At 50.9% G+C, this 14286-nt stretch overlaps 1 protein-coding gene across 1 annotated transcript; it reads right to left on the bottom strand.

Moving 5' to 3' along the window:
• Positions 1-3988: 3988 nt before the first annotated feature.
• Positions 3989-14282, bottom strand: MVK (mevalonate kinase; the record flags this gene model as incomplete). The annotated part of the gene is made up of 9 exons (XM_010720249.3): positions 3989-5051; positions 5165-5318; positions 7583-7699; positions 8138-8228; positions 9003-9048; positions 10023-10126; positions 12498-12653; positions 13563-13710; positions 14069-14282. Coding segments are annotated over 9 exons (1182 nt in total), but the record flags the coding sequence as incomplete, so codon positions are not given.
• Between the last annotated feature and the right edge of the window lie 4 nt (positions 14283-14286).

The raw sequence follows: 14286 nt of genomic DNA, 5'->3' as shown, positions 1-14286 counted from the left end.
CACTGCAGCGCAGCAGGTGCCGGTGCCGGTGCCGGCGCGCCTGCTTCATCAAGGCTAACGAGCTGCGGCGACCCAGGGGAGCTGGGGGCAGGGCAGCACCTCCGACTCATTTATTTCCCAGGGAAGGTCTTAAGAAAGCCAAACCCCAACCCGTAGAATAAATAAAATAAATTCCTGCAACTTTAACAATCATTGTGTTGGATTTGGGAGATGTTATTCCTAGTGACAGACAAGGGCAATTATCTGCTATCCGCCAGCAGTTTTAGCCTAATTTCATTACTGCTGTGCAATTCTTCCCGAGCCGCTAGTCTATCACTGTCTCACAGAAAGGATTAGCCGGCACTTTCTTCATCTTCAAATGAATTTTAGCTGTCATGCCCTTGATGAATAGAAGGGGAGGACTGAGAGCCCACGCCGGCGAGCGCTGCGGGGACGGGAGGTGAGGTTTGGTGCTGCTTGGTGCCACGCTGTGCCAGGCATTGGGCTCCTGTATGCAGCCCAATGAGCTCTGCTCTTCCCAGAGAAAATTTGGGAATGGAGCGCTGGCAGCAGGCTTTCACCTGGCATCCAGGATGGATTAAAATGACAGCATCTGTAACACAATGAAATAACAACAGGCTTTCTTCTCCCTTTCCCTCCTCAGAAGATGTTTATCTGTCAGTCTGGGCCACTGAGGAATAGTGAAAAGCAATTTAAACCTCAGAGATGAAACCAGAGCGGATGCCACAGGGATGGGCATCCAGGAGAGAGCATCCCATGGGGACAGGCAACCCACGGCTGCCTCGACATCCTGCTGGGGAAAGGAGACATAGACTTGTCCCAGTGGGAGGCACAAACCCATCCCAATGGCAGCCACAAATCCATCCCAATGGGAGTCACAAACTCATCCCAATAGGAACCAGACTCATCCCAATGAGAACCACACACCCCATCCCTATGGGAACGACAAACCCATCCCAATGGGAGCCATAGAGCAGTCCCAATGGGAACCACAGACCCATCAGGCAGGGGTCTGTGCCTGCCCCCCAGCACCCAGTGCAGCTTTCTCCCAGCTCCCAGCCTCCATCACTTTGCCCACGTTATCTCCCCCTGGCACATCATCCTGCTGGAATATTTTAGCACCTCTAATGCAATTTCCTCCTCCCTCTGAAATACCATTTTAATACAAGCCAGCCGCACCGTATACCTGCTCTCTAATAAACCTCTGTGACTTTAATGAACTAAATAGCAAATTACTTTTTTATTCAAGAATGAAATTTCATCATATTCATAATTCATATTTTATTTCAGACATCTGCTGCTGATTACATTACATTTAACTAAAATTAGATGATGCTCAGAATGTAATTAAGCCCCTGCCAAATTCTCTGGCCCACCAATACCAGCCTTGCTCAGCGGGGGCCGCTTGGAACCTAATATGTAATTAGGAGCTATTTTCTAGCTGTTTTTAAAGTCTGAAAATTAGCTGCCTTTATTAATCACACAGACAAATATAAAGCGGAGCCAACGCTTGCTGAAATTTCTAAAAAGGATTTTTTTTTAATTATACACCACATAGCGCTGAGACTCATTTTGAATGTTGATTTGTTGTGCACTGACATTTTGACAACTAGTTCTCAATTTGTCTGTCGTAGTTAGGCAACAACAAAGCAGACGGTAATACTTAACTTTCAAAACCTTGGGCACAGGGAGGGGACGGGGACGAGGATGGGGACACGGGCACAGCTGGCACCCAGTGCCCTCTAGCAGGGAAAGGTCAGGACCGGGTGCACCCATGAGTGCTGACGGCTCCCAAAAGCATGGGCTGCGTCCATAGGGAGGCTGCTGGAGGGTCCCTCTTGGTGGGTGATGGAGTGGGATGGGGTTAGGGCTCACCCCATGGCCGGGGGCCCTGGAGCTGCGCGCTGACATTTCCTCTCTGTGCCTGACCCTTTTTTCTGTTCTCTCTGTTATCTCAAATAATGTCACTGCCTCTTTAGCATCTATTCATCGGAGCAGAAAGAAGGCACTGCTGACACAGATTAAACAAAAATACCATCTGTGCCTCGCGGGGCAGGGCAGCACCCACCGGCCCCAAAGCAGCAAGCAGGGTTACCATGGGGGGAAGCAGCTTGGCGCAGCACCCCAAAACATGATGGAAGAGGTTTGGAAAGGGCGTTTTGTGTGAAGGGGTTCCTTGTTTCTGGGTTGTGACAGAGCTGCAAGGGAACGCATCACCATCCTCCAGTTCAATGTCCAGAAAATCCAGGACTCACAGTGACCCCATCAGAACGCCGCATCCACACACCTCCTGTTGCAGGAGGATGGAGCACAGCTCCCGCCCGCCCTGGTGCTGGCTATTAAAGGCAAACCCCGGCTGGTCTGTCTTTCTGTAAAGCTCATAACGTGAAAAATGAAGCTCAAGAAAAATTAGCCAAATTACCAGGCTAATCCTTCAGCAGCAATCTCTGCTCCACTGCACATCCGTAAAACGAGACGGCGCAGCACGGATGGGAAGCACTCGTAGGGCTGTGGGCATGCAGGCACCAGGCTGGATCTGTGCACCCCATTCAGCTGAAGGGGGATTGGGGTGCTTCCCATACCCAGAGCCCCACAGGTAACCCCGTGATGTTGATGGAGCTTGGGAGGAGGAATAAATGGAGAACGCAGGTGCGCCTTTGCCTGCAGATGGATGTGAAATCCGTGCTTACTTCTAGCAAATTGGGATGGCTCCAGCTGTTGACTTATGCAATTCTGGTCCCTTGCAGCACAGGGAAGGCCGAGCCCTACGCAGTGCTGGGTGAGCAGCATTCTTGCTGTGGGGCAGCAGCAAAGCTGCAGGAAGCCTTGGGGGTGGTTGGACCCCTGCTCACCCCACAGCCTCCACTGCAATTCAGATCATTCACACATCGCAGCACCTTCCCCGTGCCACCTCCAGCACGTGCTGATAAACCAGAGGTCGGCAAGGTGAAGCTGGAAGTTTGCAGACGAAAGCGTTACAGGTCACAGATCCCTGTGGAGCTCATTCTGGGTAGAGCTGAGGCCTCCAGCTCCAGCCCTGGCACAGCCGAAAGATGAAAAATGAAGCAGAGACAGCACAGCCAGCAGGTGTGACGGCTGGTGAAGGGCTCTCACAGCTCAGCGGGCCGGTAACTGGAGGAGTCCGTGGCACAAGGGCCCAGCCAGTACAGGGTTATTGCCATCAGATGGCTCTTTGGCAGCTGTTACAAAGCAAAGGAGCTGCTGCTCAGATTTCCGCATCAGAGACCACCGCCCCAGCACCTCCCCGAGGTCTGGGAGCCTCGTGCCAGGTGGCAAGTCCCCAGGAACAAGAGGCACGAGGCAGCTGGCTTGGTGACACTGGGCCTGATGAAGATGAACCTGCCCTGCTGGCATCCCACAGAGCTGGGCCACAGCCACCTCCGGGAGCTGCACGCCTGCGGCTCAGCTCACAGCACGCTGCAGTGCCACCAGCACAGTCAGGCCAAGGTATCCCCTAAGGGGCTGCACTGCTGTTCCCTTCACACTACAGGAGTGCTGGATTTCACCGCACTGGGCTGAAGAGTTGATCTGCTTAAATCACCAGTTTTAATTCTGACTTAAAGCAACTGAAACTTATATTTAGTTCCTTGCCTACCGTGGCTACAAGGCCCCCTTCTAAGGAAAGCAAAGCATCCTAATGAGGATCAACCCCAGACACGTCGTTTTGAAGCGAAGTTTCTTCTCAGAGAATCTGGCATTCCTTTGTGCTCACGAGGAGAAGCTACAGACACATGTAAGCAGTTAGGGAGTCAACACGCATCCAGATACTCACATTGATTACGCTGTATTAGGAAATGGTAAATTATTTATCAGGCTTTCTGACTTGTGATTAGTGTAAAGCCGTTCTTGGATGCAAATTGGAATTGTAATTAGACATGTAGAAAACCAGCATCTGAAACCTGTTTTTATTGAAGCAGCGTAAGGTACTTTTTCCCCTTTTGTAGCCAACATAATTATCAAAGAACGCTTTGCATGTATAAAACATCACTTTATTAAAACCAGACAGTTCTATGCCCTATCAGTATAATAAACCCGGTCACCAGGATGCCAAGATCCTAGAGCTGGTGACCCCAACTTCTCACACTTCATCTCTTTTTTTTAAAATCCCTGCAGTGGAAGAGAAAGGCACCCCCACCCCTGCAGCTTTATTACCTGGCTCCTCTGGAATTACCCCTTGAACAGGTAACAGCCAACATCTGAACCAGACCTCGTGCATATGAGCAGAAACCAGTCTGGCTATAGGACCCTGTTTATCAGCCCAGACAGAAATTATGGGAAAGGGGGAAAACAGTGACAATTTCATTAGAGTTGTGCTGCCTTTTTTTTCCATTTTAATTATCTAAGTCTTAATTAGTAACAGGTAAGAGCTCTACTTAAACGTCTCCTCTCCACTGTGGAGTCCAGGAGAAACAGAGACCCAAGTGTCAAGCCCTGAGCTGCCAAGACACTTCTCACCCAAAAATGTCACAGCGCTCTGCACATCCGCCTCGGCAGCCTGACTGCACACCCGCACAGGACGCCAAGGGAGAGGAGAAGAGACACCACATGCATCTGAAGCAGGAGAACCCAGCAAAGTGTCATCATCTGTGCTGGAATCCAGCCCAGACCCTCTCCTCCTGCCCCTTGAGATTAGCACAGCAGTTGAGTAAGTAAATTCAAACCAGGATTTTGTTGAGAGGCTGGGTCTGACTCCGACCCAGCACAAGTGCAAGCAGTCACTCCTGGATCCTCGCTGCAGCCCCCTCTCCCTCTGACACAGACTTGAACTTGGCTCCGCACCCCAGCACTGGGGAGAAGCACCCAGCAGCACACAGGGCACAGCCAGCGACCACTCTGAGAATGCGGCACCAGGAGCTGAGCCCTGCCAGGGGTGGGAGCTTAACTCTCGGAGAGCGCGTGCAGCACTTCGGCATTTAAAGATGAGGAGGAGTGCAGGGTCACCCCGGGGGCCCCGATGTCGGTCTCCCAGCATTCAAATCCACAGGCACACAAGTCTCGCTTGGCTGCTTCCACGGCCAGCGGGGTGGCATCTGCCAAGAGGAAGGCAAGAGCAGCCAGCGAGTCAGCTGGGGGACAGGAGCGGGCAGCCAGGGGGAGGACTGCACCCTTACAGCCTCGTGCAGGGTGAGAAGGGAGCACTGACCTGGTGGCAGCAGGGTGATGCCGCAGCCGCCGCCGCCAGCCCCGGTCAGCTTGCTGTGCAGACCATGGGAGGCTGTCACCCGGCACAGGCGGTCCAGGGAAGGATGGCCGACCCCGATGACGTTCAGATGGTGCTGGTTTATATCAAATAGTTCCTAAAAGCAATTGCAGACACGGGATGAGCACGCACGGCGACAGCTGCTCTTCCCAGCCAACCCACAGCCACCCCATTTCTGTGGGTTTGCCTGTCCCTGCCTCCACCATTACTTGTGCTGCTTCTGCACACCACAGTGAAAGCGATACAACAGCTTCTGGACCTCCTCACTTAGGACAGGGAAAATCTTTGTGGATGTTTATTTCAGGTGCTAAATCAGAGCTCCCTGACACCTCCCAACTGTTCTGCCTCCTCCATCACATGGGCATTGAGCCGGAGACCGATTGAGCCCCTTGCTGGCCGTGGGAAGGGCACAAAGCCAGCTCTGCTCACCGTTGCCTGTCACCCCACGCCGCCGTCTATCCAGTGTAACTAAATCCAGGGGACTTCTGACACAGCCAACTCAGAAGTGACACTGCTGGAGAGGCGATGCGGTATCCCCCTCCCTGGGCTACGAGCCAAGGGGTCTTGCAGCACTGCCAGAACCCGGCACCCAGCACAGCAGGGTCAAGAGGGACCTCACACCTTTCAAGAGTGGCACAAGCCATGCTGTGCCACGGGTGTGGGGCTGAGGAACAGAGGAAAGCGCTCGGCGAGCCGGGAGGGATGCTGCAGGCAGTGTCAGTCACACTGCTTGCCCTCGGGTCTCATGCCAGCACCAAGCAGAATAGGGACTCTACCTGCAAGGAGATGAATTAGGCAGTTGCATGCAGAGTGCATACATCACAAGTTCTGTGCTGGGTTGGACAGACGTCCATGCAGAGGCCTCTTTATATGCCTGAGCGAGGGCACAGCGCTCTCTATGATGATCCAAGACACCTGTCATCTCCTGATCCAAAGTCTGTCAGGAATCAGATGACAGCTTATGACACACTAGACTAGTTCGATGGTTCAAATACAATGCTGTCCAGAACTGCCTATTTCAGAAGCAGCCAAATATATATATGTATATGCTGCATATAATCATCCGTGTCTCTGTGGGCTCTTCAGACTTGAAACAAACCAACAGATTCAATGCAGGGACCAGCTCACTGCAATTCTGCTTCCCAGGCGTCATATGCAAGACTTCATGGCACCTCATACGAGGATCTCAAAGCACACCTCAGAGCACCCCACAGAAGCACTCCTCTTCCCCACACTCCTGACAGCTCAAGTAATGTGGCACTGAGGTGGGGAGGAACTGCCTGAAATCATGCTCTAAACAGCCTCTGGATCTCCTTAGCTCTGCCTTCATTCCCCCACAACGGGTACCAAAATCCTACCATCCTCTTGGTACAAAGGGAGCAGGACTTTGCTAAAAAGCAGCAGCTCACCCCCACACAACATGAGATGCAGCACAGAGGGAAAACACTCTGCACAGGGACCAGCTCTGCAATGCTGCCCTGGGGAGGGCTGGGACAGCAAGCTCGCTGACTTGTGTGGGAAGTGGACAGCCTGCCATTCCTGCCAGCGACAGCAAGGACAAGCAGAGATCCTCACAGAGAGCCAAAGGATTCAGATGCTGTCAAAGAGCCGTACTGCTGGTACCAAATGGGTCCCATCCAAGTCAGCTGGCACCCTGGCCAGGCCAAGCCAGGCTTGCATCAACTGGGATGCTGCCATGTGTCCTCACCCTGCAGCTGGAGGAATCGATGCTGCAGTGCTCTCAGTTCTGCAGAAAAAACTTCTTCCACTTGGAAGAGCGTCTCCCCCCCACCACAGCAGCCTCTCCTCCTTCAAACAAAGCCAAGACAAATGCAGATCTTTGTATGCACCTCATGCATCAACGTCAGGTCAGCTCTGGCCATCGTTCCGTTTGTTATTCTCTGGAGCCAGGATGAGTGGTGAGCGATGGGAGCTGGCTCGTAACCAGTCCATCCCAAACAGTGGCTCCTGGGCTCTCTGCTTTTGCTCCAGACCTGGCAGTGACAGAGCAATGGCTGCACAGCGCCTGCCAGAGCCACTGTGTCTGGCTGCAGTGGGAGGAGGCAGTATCTCGAGGCCAAACACACTTCCCATTTCTTAGCAGAGGGAAACAAAACCTCCAGGGCTCTAAATCCCAAAGCAGAGACACTCCATCCCTGTGCACTGCTGTAGAGAGGGATGAGCAGCATTTTGTCCCTTGGTTCCCAGAAGGGCATTAAAAGAGAGCACAGAGACCACAGTTTCACTCTGACCTGAATATTTCCTGCTATCAAATTCTTTCTTAGACCTAATGTTCTTTAAATGACATTTTGATGTTCAACAGTAACAGTGTCTAAAAATACTAGCAAACAAGCCCCTTACCTCCAGCACAGGGTAATATTCTGGTGATGGATTTGTAGGCATCGCTTCCAGAACACTTTGGCACTCCTGAGAAATTGCATCGATGGAGTCCAGCACAGGGTTCATTATAGCAGGGAACTGAGAAGCAGGGAAGGAGAGATGTGAGCAGACTGCTCACTCGACCTAATGCCACTGTGATAAAACCAGCCTTGGTCTTGTGGAGCTGAACAATTCCTTCCCCATTCAGTGCTATTCGTTGACAGAAAAGCCCAGCGCAGAGCAGGCTGATGCTAAGTAGCTCACACCTGCAGAAACCGGAGGAAGGAGCTATTCTTTACGTGCTTGCAAGCCTGTGATTTTTGCAGCAAGCCCTGCTAATGCTGGAGAGAGGAAAGGAAGCTGAACTCTTGCTCCCAGAGGATCTGTGTATAAGAGAGGAGCAAGCAGGAATGCAGCAAGCATGAGAGGGTTCACAAGAGCTCCCGTGAGCCCTGCACAAGATCTGAGCTCACAGGGTTATGTCCTCACACCAGCTCACTACACACACCCAGCCCTGCAGCCATGCGGACATCGCACCTTCAGGATCTTCTCCTTGACCCCGGCCACCAGGACCATGGTGCTTCGTGGGACTTTGGTGTTGGTCAGCAAGATCCTCAGCGTCGGCACCCTGCAAGCAACAAGACATCCATCCCCCAGCCTTTTCCCTTTCCCTGTACCCCGAGCTCCACAGACAGCTGCTTCACACCCCACCCCATAAGTCCTATCTGAGTAACACACCCAAGACAAAGAGGCCATCAGTTTCTGGAAAGTTAAGCAGGCACTCAAGTGCTGGTTGGGTTCAGACTTCTTACTCTTAGTTACAGTGAACAACCGTACCAGTGTCATAAACGGGACTGCGATGTATTTACTGAGATGTGTTTTTTCAAGTAAAATTTTTCTGAAAATACTATCTGTGAGACCAGCCAGCAGTAGTCATTAAGTGCTAATAGAGCAATTTCATGCACTGTGAAAGATTTTAATGGAGTCAGATTATACTTGGTTGGCAGGAGGCAGAGGGAAGATTCAGGACCTGGACTTGCTTTCTGCAGCTTGGTTTTCACACAGTCCTGTCACCAGGTAAGCAGAAGTTCCCCCCTCCCCACAATGTCATTTGCTGCCAGGAGCAGATCTGCCCCTGCTGCCCATAATGCCATGAAATTAATATTGATCCTTTGTGCTGTGTTCATCTAATGTCAGATAATGACCAAACATTTCATTGTTCTCGTCCACCCCAAACCAAGACAACGCTCGAGATACCCACACCCAAGGCAAGTTCTGGCTCCCCTTCCACTACACTGCCAGCAATCTCTCATCAATCTCCTACAATGTAACATCCACCCTATACATTTTTGACATATTCCACCCACCGTATGTAAGCGTTATTTTTAAACTCCAATATTACCTTTTTAATGATGTGATCTTTCCTGATTGGTATCTCAGGGCTCCACCTAAAGTAAAAGACATGCATTGTCTGAGCACACAGCGAGCCGAGAGATAACGCAGTGTCGTAAGAGACAGAAGGTCTTTCATCTTCAGAACCTCACCCAGAGCATATGACAGTAATTGCAAGAAACACCAGCTAAATGAACCATGTTCTCAGACAGCATGAATCTGCCTAACCCTGCTGACTTAATGAGAGGGTCTGGCTGGACACAGTTAACCCAGAGCTTTTCCCTTTGCTCTCCTCTACTCCAGAACTGCATTAATTTAGTGGGTTTTTTTTTTTTTTTTTTAAAGGCAAAGAGTTTGGCCAGCATTAAATCTTCACCAGAGAATCAAGCAGTGATTCCTTGGGACAGAGCCAAGCACTGGGTTTCAGATCGGACTGAGTGTGTGCACTCATGTCAGCAGTGTGGAATTCCACTGTCCGGAAGGAATCTCTCTCTTGGCTCCTGCTTTCACCAAGGCATCGAGATTAGGTCTCATTAGAATGATTATTACAAGAAAATCTCCACAGACACTTCCAAAACACTTGGAAGTCTCAACTAATTGAAAGTAACTGACAGCTGTCTGACAGCATTTTTCTCCTGCGTTATTTCTGGGACAGGATTACACTTCTTTGTTCACAGCAGAACGTTTAAGTTCCAGTACTTTGCAGCAGGACCTCTGTCCAGGGAGTACAGCAACACCCCAGTCCCAGCCTACAGATGGGATAAACCAACAGAGAAGGGTCCAAACGGGGATCTGGATTTGGGAATTTCTGCTCCCTCTGCCCTCCCTTGGTGCAGCGAGCAGCCTGTTCTATCCAGCTTCCCTGCAGCAACCTCAAACAAGTCTTATTATCTGCACAACTGCAGCTCGTGGTGTCTGCTCACTGCCTTCCACAGCTGACACACGGTTTGCAGCAGGAAACAGAAACGTGGCAGGTGCTCCAGCACCTCACAGCCCCATGCTGGGGAGCAGCAAACACACACACACGTACCCCAGGTCCCAACAGCATTATCCACACCCGAGGGATTGCCGTGGATCACACGCTCCCCCTGGAAGGCCCAGCTGTTGATCAGAGTCATCTCTTCTTCTGTCCACCTGGAAGGCAAGAAAAGGACTCAAATACACAACCAAAACCAGCACGCGAGGAGTGACAGAAAGAAGCACATCAAAGCAAGTCCAGACCCATCCCCACCCCCTGACATCACTCCCACACACTTGGCCTGAGATCCTGCTTGCTGAAACACAAGACAGCAAATGCAGCAAGAAGAGAGCACTAGAAGTTGCATTTCACACGTGTAACTCCAGCCTCTAATTGCCAGCTGCTCAGCTGCAGAAGCCTCACAAATTGGGTCAAAAGATGCTGTTAGGACTGATTTAGTAGCTCCAGCAAAGACTTTGATATTTAGGGATTAACTCCTAACACTTTGTGGCACGCTGGGTGCAGGCACTTACAACACAAAAGGGAACCAAATGCTGAACCTCGAGGTGTTATGCTAAAAAACACAGGAACAGGGCTTTCTGTTGCCTTAAAAGCAGTCACACGTTGGTAAGTGCTTTGAGAGTTTAAATGCTGGCACAAAGGGCTTGGTGCTGGGTCACACTCAGCAAGGATCAAGGCCCCTGACTGAACATACTAATTAACAGACTGCAGCAGCACAAAAAGCAAACACAGAGCTGCCAGTTACCAAGCACTTGTTGGCTGCAGCGTCACCACAATATCTTCTCAAAAGCCCACAGCTCTGGGCTTGCCTGTGCAAGGCAGCACCCACACAACCACGGCCCAGAATTCAGCAGTTTTCAAACACTGCCTCTGACTCTGCCAGAAATGAACACCTCAAACCCAGCCCCAGGGATCCAGCTGGCACCCCTGCTCTCTGCTGTAACACTTGGGCTCTGCAGCCCGCACACACATTCCAAGCTGCTGGTAGGATGGCCTGATGCATAGGAGCATCGGATAGCCCAGCAGCAGTGATGTTCTGAGACCAAAGCTGGTGCTTGGTGCAGTGACAATGCACGTTCAACAGGTTTTTAGGATATGGGGCCCCAAATAGGAACAACATAGCAGAGACACAGATTTTAGATAAGCATAAAGCACCCTTAAACAAGGGAAACACTTACTGACCACTGCTAAGGCAGGGCAGAAATCATGAGAGCCACCTGTAACCAGGAAGCCTCTTAATGGAGCTCCCCATTTCCCCAGGCCACAGCTGAACATCTTTATCCATCTCCACGCTTCTTTAATTTCACTTGCCAATATTTAATCTGTGAAGCATTCATGAAAACAGCTCACACCACCACTACTCAAAATAGAAGCGCAGTTTGCTGTAAACCACTTGTTTTTAATCCTCTTTGAGAGGCTGCGATTCTTCTCTACACAGGAGTCATTATATCACGCTGTTCTTTTCTTGCCGTGTTAAGCAAAAACCTTCTGAAGTCTGACACCCCCATCTCTCACCCCTCTGCGTGCCAGCTGGAAGGGAAAAAAAGCATGCTGTATTCAAGCTGAAGCTAAGAAGTGAGAGCAGGGGATGAAGACATCCACGCTGCTCGCTGTCTGGTTCAGAACTGGCCTTCATTTCTGACTACGGGGAGATTTGCCTGAGCACAGCTCACGAACGGCTCCGCTTTAGGAATGTGTTTCTGGGTCAGACTGCTAGCTCGGGTTCTGAAGCAGAACACAGCCATCCCCTCGCTTGCTGTCTCACTTTCAGGCCCACATAAAATCCACAGAAGGCAGCTATAAAAGGTTGCACCTGGCAGGCAGCGAACAATGGAGGGTTCTGCAGCTCCAGCTGTGATATGCATCTTTAAACAGAGCCTCCTTAGACACACAGCAGAGCAGACCAGTTTTTCAAGACTGAGCTCCAACGGAAAGCAATGCAGGGTGGAGGGAAAGAAATTCCCTTTCAACAGCCACTGATAAAGGGAAAGCTCAGGCAGGAAATCAGAAGGAAATGGACCACATGCAGGAAAAGAAAAAACAGGTGAAAATACAGGAAAAAAAGACAGAAAGAATCCTTGACTCCTTGAGGACTTTAGTAAAACCTAAAAGATGATCACAGAGAAGAAATAGAGGTTTAAAAAAAAAAAAAACAAACACTTATCTATCACATTAAAGAGCGTGTGTTACTTTCATGACAAAATAAAGCTATCTGTATCTTACAAAGCAAACAGTGGGTCGAATGTGTGAGTTTCACCAAATCCCTGCATCCAGTTGCTTTTGTCAGAAGGAATGAATTGTAAACACGACTCACAGAGCCCTGGGCAGGGCACACCTCTGCTGCTGGGAAGACAGGCAGCAATGGGAGGGGAAGGGAAAGGAGCTGGGTTCAGGGTGCCACTGCCACAACCAGATGGACAGAGAGACCAAGAGAGGTACTGGAATTTGCTAAGATGGGGCACAAACAGAACCTCCCACGGCCCTAAAGCGCATGCTGAAGGCAGGGAGGCTTCTCGGAGGCGTTACCTGGCTGTGGCCTCCCCATCCTTCAGAGGGCAGGAGATGGCTCTGCAGGCATGCAGCAGTGCTGCTGCCAAGCACACAGTATAGGCAGCACTCGAGCCCAGCCCAGCTCCTGTGGGCAGCTCAGACCACACAGCTATGTCCATGCTGGGAACGTCTCTGAAACACAAACACACAGGTGGTAATGGTGTCCTCGAATTCCATCTTGAAACATTTCAAAGGCAAAAGATGCCGATGGGGACAGATCACAGGAAAAGCTGGCTGAAAACTGGCAACATCAGCACATGCATAACGCATCCGAGGCACAGGGCTTCAGTTAGCACAGCTGAGTAGCCTTACTAAGCCATTGTGCTAGAACAAAGCCTTGCTGAATTGGATCTATGATTAGCACAGCTTGTCAAGCTGCTAGCAGGGGCACTTTGTAAACAAGCACTTGGGCAGCACCATAAAGAGTCTCTCCAAAGACTTGAAAATATGATTTTATATACATTTTTAAATAAAATCCAAGTATCACAAACTCACAACTGTATTATTGCATCCCACTGGAGCAAGAAGCTGATGTACACTGAAACATGCACATTTGTGGCCATGTGCCCCTCTTCTCCACTGAACTTGTCTGGGCTGCAACAGCCCTGAGCTGTAGTTACCCCAAATTCTCAAATTTTGAAGGAGATTCAGCCCACAAAAGGTATCAGGCACTGTTCACAGCTCATCTCCACAGACATTCTTCTAACTAATGAAACCTCCTGCTGGGCCAGAACAGATGTCTGTCTGTCTGTCTTCTTCCGTCGACTGTACAGGAAGGGTACAATGATTGAAGCATCTCAAAGTCAGGTGCTTAAGTGAGAGCAGATGACTCCCAGCCCACCTGCCTGGAGCACCCCACCCCCCAAGCACTGCTCAGAGCTCTGAGAGTCCCTGAGGCACACAGAGCCCAAATAAAGCACGATTCCCTTCAATTTCTTCTTTTGCATCAAATATTTGCTTTCTTCCTGTGACCTCGTAGAATCAATTAAAGATGAGAGCTCAAGTCAGCACGTTTGTTTTGGGGCAAGAGGACAACCTTACCCATACTTAGCTGAAATAGCCAGACACATATAAAGAAAGGCAAGAATTGCAAGGCTGTCAGGAGCTGAGGCATCGGCAGCGATTCCAGCAAACTCTTTCAGCACATCCAGCTGTTCTACGCTGGGGGACTTTGATTCATCAAAGTCAGCTATGGAGGCAAGCAGGGGAGAATTTCAACACTTAGAAACCAGAGAATTGTTCAACTTGAAAAAGCTATCTTTACAAGAACATTTACAAGAACAACAGGAGCTACCTTCACATTCCACCTACAAGCCTCTCGGTGGAGAAACTTTTCCTGATACCCCAAAAACAAAAGCAACCCGAGCATCCTGTACGTCCTCAGCCCCACACCTGCACTACATGGAGTGGCTGGAAGTGGAAAGGACCCCCGAAGGCCGCCTGTTCGCACTGCCTGCAGCATACAGGGACACCCACGGCTCCAGCAGCGCTCACAGCCCCCGTTCCCCGACCCCAGCCGCGGGGAGGGAGATGCCTCACCGCCCCACCTGTGATGCGGTCCCGCAGGACGCGGAGCTCGGCCACGTCCCATTCCCTCCGCACTCCGACTCCAGGCAGACGGACGCAGAGCCGCTCTCCGCCGCCGTGCCGCAGCCGCAGGAAGGTGCGCAGACCCAGCGCCACGGCCAGGGCCGCCTGAGGGAGAGACGGGGCCGTCAGCGTGGCCGTAGCGCCCCGTGGAGCGCCGGGACGGCGGGGCCCTTAC

This window comes from Meleagris gallopavo, chromosome 17, assembly GCF_000146605.3.
Source record: "Meleagris gallopavo isolate NT-WF06-2002-E0010 breed Aviagen turkey brand Nicholas breeding stock chromosome 17, Turkey_5.1, whole genome shotgun sequence".
NCBI classification, from domain to species: domain Eukaryota; kingdom Metazoa; phylum Chordata; class Aves; order Galliformes; family Phasianidae; genus Meleagris; species Meleagris gallopavo.
This window is presented reverse-complemented; position numbering and strand designations above follow the sequence as displayed.